The sequence below is a fragment of the Palaemon carinicauda genome, chromosome 6 (assembly GCF_036898095.1).
Source record: "Palaemon carinicauda isolate YSFRI2023 chromosome 6, ASM3689809v2, whole genome shotgun sequence".
Lineage (NCBI taxonomy): Eukaryota > Metazoa > Arthropoda > Malacostraca > Decapoda > Palaemonidae > Palaemon > Palaemon carinicauda.
This window is the reverse complement of record NC_090730.1, coordinates 71,600,487-71,607,537: the sequence shown is the minus strand read 5'-3', so window position 1 is coordinate 71,607,537 and position 7,051 is coordinate 71,600,487. Positions and strand designations below refer to the sequence as shown.

The following is a 7,051-nucleotide window of genomic DNA, read 5'->3' as shown; positions in this document are numbered from 1 at the left end:
AATATTTGAGATTTTCATATTCTTTTTCTTTAGCTTCAATCACTTCAGGCATCTTATAATTATTAAATGGGAGTTCTACAACAAATACTGTATTATCAAGGTGGAAGCATTCGGCCTTCTTTGACCTCAGCCAATAGGCACCAATAGAATCACCCTTTTGCTCAACATAATTAATGCTTTAATAATTACATATGCTCTTTTCCTCTCTCTCTTTCATAAAATTACTGATTTCACTCTGGTTTCTTTCCTATTCATCTCCCTTTTCAATTAGCTTACCCTTACTAGATTGAGATCTGGATTTTCTTCTGCATTCATTTCTTACTCCATCTTTCTCTTTATCAAATTTCTCCTCAGTAATGTTACTTACTTTGTTAATCACCCCTTTTTCACTGTCTTCACGGGCTTAAACTCTGCATGCCTGTACTTTACAATCGGCCACCTTTTTTAAATCACCGTTTGCCAATATGAAAACATCTCTGTTCCTATGACAAAATACTTTTACTAGGCCGCATCAGCTTTTATTGTTCTTCTCCTGATAAAATATGAGATTGCCCTCTTCGTATTTAATGTCATTAAAATTACCCTTTCGCACTTTAGAAGCTTTGATGAACTTATTTTCAAATTATTCTTCCCTAAATTTCTTGGTTATCTCATGGTGCCTTTCCATGATCTTTGAACCCGCTTCACTGTCAAATAAACTCTCTGTAGCAAAATTACCTGTTGAGGTTCCTGGAAAAATAACTGATCTGCTATTTTTAAATTCATTATTTCTGTCTGTCTCTAGCAGCCTGTTCACAGTAACATCAGCAAAATTATGATTTCTTTCATTTAGGCCATTGCTCTAAGGAGAGTACAGTGGACCAAACTTTACTGTAAAGCCAAATTTACTTGCATATTACCTCATGATGTGCTTCAACGCCAATACACAGCTCCAAGTTTAGACCTAAGTAGACAGAAAGGCCTTGCAATTCAGCCAAAGGAAGATCTCATACTTTGGGCTCACGTTCGTTAAGTGTCCGTCATTCCCGAGTCTTCCTTCAGCAAATATTCAATGTAAGGGATGTTTTGCTATCATGCTTTATACTTGAATTCGACGAGGGAGATATAAAAAATAAGAATCTGCCAGCTGACTTGAAAATCCCCCCAACCTGGAGGTGAAGGTGGAAGTCTACTCCATCGTCATGATATCATGTTGCAGGATTCCACATTAAACTCACTATAAAATTTTCTCGATGCTTTTAGGTAATGGAAACCGGCAGTGTTTGTTGTATAAACTTTCCTGATGCAAAAAAAAAAAAAAAAAAAAAAATTAGATCGAACGCTCTGCTACCATATGGTAAGCAGGTGTTCAAGAAACAGTAGCTATTTAACAGTTTACTAGTAACTGAAAAAAATTTCACACCAGATATGTAAGAAGAACTCATTGCTGACAACTTAGGATGACAATCCAATTACAAAACAAGGATACAAGGATGAAATACCAATTATATCTTGAAATACATTTTGGTGGGAAACATATATGTATCAGTACTGGTCAGTGTCAGATGTAAGAGCAATGGGTGCAGGTGATCCCTTGGGGTTTAAAAGCATACTGGGAGCCAAAGGCTCTGAAATGTCGGGGTCGTCCGTCACTCGGATTAGAGGCGGCCTTTTACAATGGCCTCAACCTCACAAAAGAGATTACAAAGAGAGTAATCTGTCAAAACCTGCTTTTGACAAGTACCCTTCAATACTCGACGGATGGTACATACCTGATGCTCCCAAGCTCCGCTCCAGTGGGAAGAATAAGGAGGGTTATACCACCAGGTGATCCCTTTTGTTGATAAGGCATCACTAACTGTCATGTGGATGAGCTTCTCCAGCTCCTTACGTAGCACATTGTCTGCTCCAATAAAATTGGTCCCATTATCAGCTCTCATTAGCTGGACTGGACCAAACCTGGCAACAAAGAGACATAAAAATTAAGGAATGAATCTGTGTCCACTCTATTTGCCATTTCAATGTGAATGGCTGTTGATGTGAGACAGGCGAAAAGTACACCATACCGCTTCACCTGCTATCTTCCAATCTTCATCAAGAATGGGCTGAAACAGTCCGTCACAGACTTGGTAAATGCAAATTCCCCTGAGAAGAAGAGATCTGGGGGAAGAACAGCCATCTCTTGACTTATGGGGCGCTCTGCAATGGCTCTGCATCGCACACAGTTCTTGGTGACAGACCGAGCTATCGAGTTCACTTGCTTGATCCAGTAGTACTGTCGAAGGTCCGCTACTAGGTAGTTTTGCCCGCATTGTCCCAGCTTCTGGTGTCTCCACTGCACTAACAGGCGAACCATAGGGCCTTCCTTGAACAGGTTCAAAGGGTGCTTGATACCTGCATCGACGAGAGGACTCTCGCAGACAACCTCCCACGCGAAGCAGTCCATCAGAGTAGAATGGCTTAAGTCTTACCATTTTGCTAGAGGGAGAAACGACTTCACTGGCAATCTTGCATGCTTCAACTTCTCGGGGAAACGTATCCTTTTGAAGCATTCTTAAGACCCAGTTACTAGCATACTCAGTCTCTTCGGCAGTTAGGAAATATCATTCTTTCAAGGAGTCCTTCTATAAAGAGAGAGAGAGAGAGAGAGAGAGAGAGAGAGAGAGAGAGAGAGAGAGAGAGAGAGAGAGAGAGAGAGAGAGAGATGTCACATCCATGCGATGCTGCACACGAACTTGAGCTAGGATGAAAAACGTTTAGCAATGTTACTGACAATGGACTCAAGCTTTGTCACTGCCTCAAAGATCAGATGCCTGTTCTTAACTTCTGGGTCATCGTAAAATGACGCACCCTTGACGTCACTTGGAGATATGGGCCAGGCACTGGCAGGCTGTGATAAGAAAGAAGGACTGTTGAACCACATGGTAGATGCCAGGAGAGGTTCAACATACAATCCACGAGATTCCAAGTCAGCAGGATTGCTGCAGGTGGCAACATAACGCCATGGTTTGGTTGACATCAGTTCGCGAAGAAGGTCCACCCTGTTACGACAAACGTATGATACTGTGTGCGCTCATTTGGAAGATACTTGAATATTGCTGTTGAGTCGGTCCAGAAGATGGAATCATCTAACTTTATACCGAGCTCTCCATGCAACTTGCGGTCTGTCCGTGCCGGGACCACGGTTGCAGTCAAATCAAGTGTGGTGATAGTGGTCATCTTGAGCGGAGCTACCCTCGACCTCCTGAAAACTAGCACGCTGCATGCTTCTCCGCCGTAGCCCTCCATCCGAAGATAAGACGCTGTACCATATCCCACCTGGCTAGCATCAGCGAAGTGGTGAAGCTGAAAGGTCTGAACTTGTCCAAAGCCTTCTGGAACATAAGATCGATCAATCTTCATAGTTTCTAGGAGACGAAGCTGATTACACCAAGCCTTCCACTTGACCATTTCTACTTCCCCGATGTCATCGTCCCACTTCAATTGCTCACATCACATGTCTTAAAGCAGGATCTTGGGAGGTAGCATGGACGGTGAGATCAGTCCCAATGAGTCGTACACTGAAGCTACAACAGGTAGTTTGCCTCTCCTCATGTACGGTTTTTTCTTCATTTTGATCTCGAAGGTAAAGCAGTGTTCCTCCATAGAACAGTGCATGTCCAACATTGTTTCTACCGGAAGCTCATCCATACTCAAGACCAGAATTGCAACAGAGGCATCTCTTTCTGACTCGGGAATGACAGAGAGCAGTATACTATTGCTCGACGTCCATTGGTTTAGACGCCAGCCTCCGTCAGCACAGAGCGAAGTCACGTCTATGATTATCATCTTGAGTCGCTCCTCATCATCATGAGCCTTGAGGAGGTTATCGATGCAGAAATTCTTCATGATAGCCTCGGATGCCTCATTGCAGAACTTGTGTCCATGTTGTTTTGCGGTCTGACGGAGTGCATAGTTAACGCAGCCTCCAGAGGACTTGATACAGAACGGGTGCACGACCATCTGGCACTCTATAGGTTCAAGTTTTGTGTTCCCTACAGGCCACCATATGAACTGCAAAAAGTCACGATCCTCCATCGGAACTCAAACCATTGATACATACCTTCCAGATTGGCTGTCACAGCATGCCTACCTTTTCTGGATAGCAACAGCAATCCTGCCAAGCTGTTCATCCGTTCTGGTCCCTGAAGAAGAAGCTCATTTAACGAGGTGCCTTGATACTTGACCTATGGATCAAAGCCGACTCTTAATATGGGTTTGGATTGGTGCCGAACAGAGAAATGAGGCATTTGCCTCACTCTGCCATCATTTCTGTCCAGCTTGTCAAGGGGTATATGCTCCGCATAGCCTTTCTGGATGCCCTTCTCCATTGCATGAACATAGGCACCTCTGTGGTCTTCATCCCTGTTGAAATTTTCCCCCAGACTGTCCAATCTCTGGATTGCAGCTTCTCGATTATGAGATATACTACAATTGTTTCGTAGTGGGAGTTTGAATGAATACTTGCCATTCTCTTGGTGGATGGAAGCAGATACCTTTTCAAGAAATATCTGGTCTTCAACTGAATTCTTGATGCAGGAATGAAGTTCACGTTCCTAAAAATCGCGGTTGAAGTGCTCTTGCAGCAGGTCCCTGATGTCGTCGGCATGCTCAGCAGGTGTTAAGTGATGCATCATGGCAGAAGGCTTCGTGGTACTTGATCCACTTGACCCGAAGGCCACCCAACCGAGCTTTGTCAGGTGAGCAGTGGGCTCGTTTTCTTCACCGGAACGTACATTCAGGACTACACGACACAGTGGGCTTTACAAGCCAAGGATAAGGTCAACGTCTATGTAGCCCTCAGCTATCCCGTGCAGTTGCACATCTTCCAAATGAGACCACCTTTCAGCCCATTTCCTGGGCATCATGTGGTCAGTTGTTATCGTCAGCTTACCGGTAATGTAGACTTCATCTACTAGCAACTGCTCACGGTCTTCTACATCACCTATTCACAGCGTTACAAGCAAGCTAATCGTACTGGAAGTATCCGCACTCGGTCTGTATTATTTGACTAACACGGCTTTCTTTGATTTTGAGCTTTTCAATAAGACTCCGAGATGCCAAAGATGCCGCAGCACTGCAGTTGAGGAACACATACGTTCTGATGTTGTTGTGGACATCAACAGAAAGGATTTTCACCATGATGCTACAATCAGGAACATGTCGAGATATATTAGGAATGTTTAGGGTAGAAGATGATTCCGTAGATGAGCTTGTTAAGGATGAAGCACCAGCTCCCAATTTAATGCCAGCTGACAATAGTGAAGGAGACTTGGAAAGAGCTGAAAAGGACGACTTTCGAGGGACAGCTTTATGTAGGAGGGAAAGGTAATCAGGTGTATCACAGGATGCACATATGCTGATTTCAGGGTACATTCTGTATCTATGGCCTTATTGAAGACAACTGAAGCAAAGTTAGTTGGTCACAAATACCTTCCACCTATCATTTTGACACTTCTTTGGAAATATGAAGCATAAACTCAGAGCATGACCACCTTTTTTGCAGCATATAGACCTTTTGTCTGTGGCCATTATTTGTGTTGAATGAACTAGTATTCTATAAGACCTACTGTTCTATGGAGTGGGGGAATGTTTCAGTTTGCCTTCATTTAGTTTTGAATCGAAGGCCTTGATGTCTTTTCGTGCCTTGGCGATGCTGGCAGCCTTTGTGACGAAGTCAACAAGCATGCTTAACATTGGCTGTGAGTCATGATGCTTAGCAGCCCACTTGGAGATTAAGTATTCAAGGCAGTTTTTTTACAAGTTTACCCAACGTCTCGGCCAATTCCCTCTTTCCTACATTGGTCCCAAATGCACACATAACGCTATCAAGGTAGTGACCATACCTACATAGCCCTCCCACATCGTTAGAATCCACCTTTTTCCATTCAAAGAGTTTCTTGAGGAAGGCTTCTTCTTTTTCTGAACTTTGTGCGTAGTAACGGTCAAGAGTTCCCAGGCTCTGACATAACCCTTATCAGGTGGCAGGCTCATACATCCTTCGATCAACTCCTTGGGGAGACCTGCCAACTAGTTGTATAGATGAGTTGGCCTTCGCTGCGAGTCAGTGGTATTATTTTTGACGTTCCACAAAAATGAGTTGCAGAAAGTATCAAATTTTGTGACGTCTCCGCTGATTACTCTTGCTAAGTTCTTGTCGACTTATAAGGGTTTGATCGAGGGCTCGCATGATAGAAAAGAATCTTCCGTTTTCTACTGCGCTCTGGAATTGCGGCGCATCAGGATTCAAAACTGCGGCATTGTGTGAGTTTACCTTTTTCTTGGGAGTGGTCATCAAATGATCGGTGAAGATAACATGACCATGAGCATTATGACCTGGATGGGGTGCTGATGAAGTCTTGCCGAAAGCTGCAATATGAGTAGTGGCAAATGTGACTTCAGTGCCCACATTCCTAGTCATTTAAGCAGCTACAGGTGGTGTCTGATCACTGCCATCCACGTTTTCCTGCTGATCCTCCGACATGACCTCATCAATGGTGACCCATTCCAACACTTTTGCATATACAGACATGTGAGGGACGTGAGGAAGAGACCTTCTTCTCCTGGTGCTTGACCCACTCTTTGGCACGCTGTCTGGCCTCAAATACCCTCAAATTTGGTTCCCTTGACTTCTTCCTCTCCATATCCTGCTCCACTCTTTCCTTTTCTTCTTGATGCTGTATACATTCCAGACTTGTTAGCTCTTGTTGGGCTGAAAGCACATCATGACGAGAAGAACGACTACTACTATATGACCCACTCTTGCTGGAACTCTTACTAGCTGTGGCGCCACGCTCTCATTCTTTATACTTTTGGTTGACATGGCGTTGGAGTTATTTCCATTTGCGATGTAAATTCTTCTTGTACATTATTTACATTAGGTATTTGAAGGTAGGTTACGAATTGTAAAATGTTCAGGGCTGCCAGAACATTAACCTGTTCATCACTTAACCTGTTCATCACAAAAAAGCCTATGTGTTTAATATAAGCTCTGTACTTCGATCTATGAAAATTATAACTATGAAATATATTT

General features: G+C 43.4%; 2 protein-coding genes across 2 annotated transcripts; both read right to left on the bottom strand.

The window, feature by feature from the left end:
- Window positions 1–2,997: 2,997 nt before the first annotated feature.
- Window positions 2,998–3,429, bottom strand: LOC137643071 (uncharacterized). Its single transcript, XM_068375916.1, has one exon. It carries the CDS (start codon window positions 3,427–3,429, stop codon window positions 2,998–3,000), a length of 432 nt encoding a protein of 143 aa, XP_068232017.1.
- A 51-nt stretch (window positions 3,430–3,480) lies between these two features.
- On the bottom strand, window positions 3,481–4,056 carry LOC137643070 (uncharacterized). The gene has a single exon (XM_068375915.1). It carries the CDS (start codon window positions 4,054–4,056, stop codon window positions 3,481–3,483), a length of 576 nt encoding a protein of 191 aa, XP_068232016.1.
- Window positions 4,057–7,051: the final 2,995 nt, after the last annotated feature.

What these genes read in the sequence shown, in the direction of transcription:
- LOC137643071 (XM_068375916.1), bottom strand. Translation starts at nt 3,429, where the DNA reads ATGGTCAAGTGGAAGGCTTGGTGTAATCAGCTTCGTCTCCTAGAAACT.
- LOC137643070 (XM_068375915.1), bottom strand. Translation starts at nt 4,056, where the DNA reads ATGGAGGATCGTGACTTTTTGCAGTTCATATGGTGGCCTGTAGGGAAC.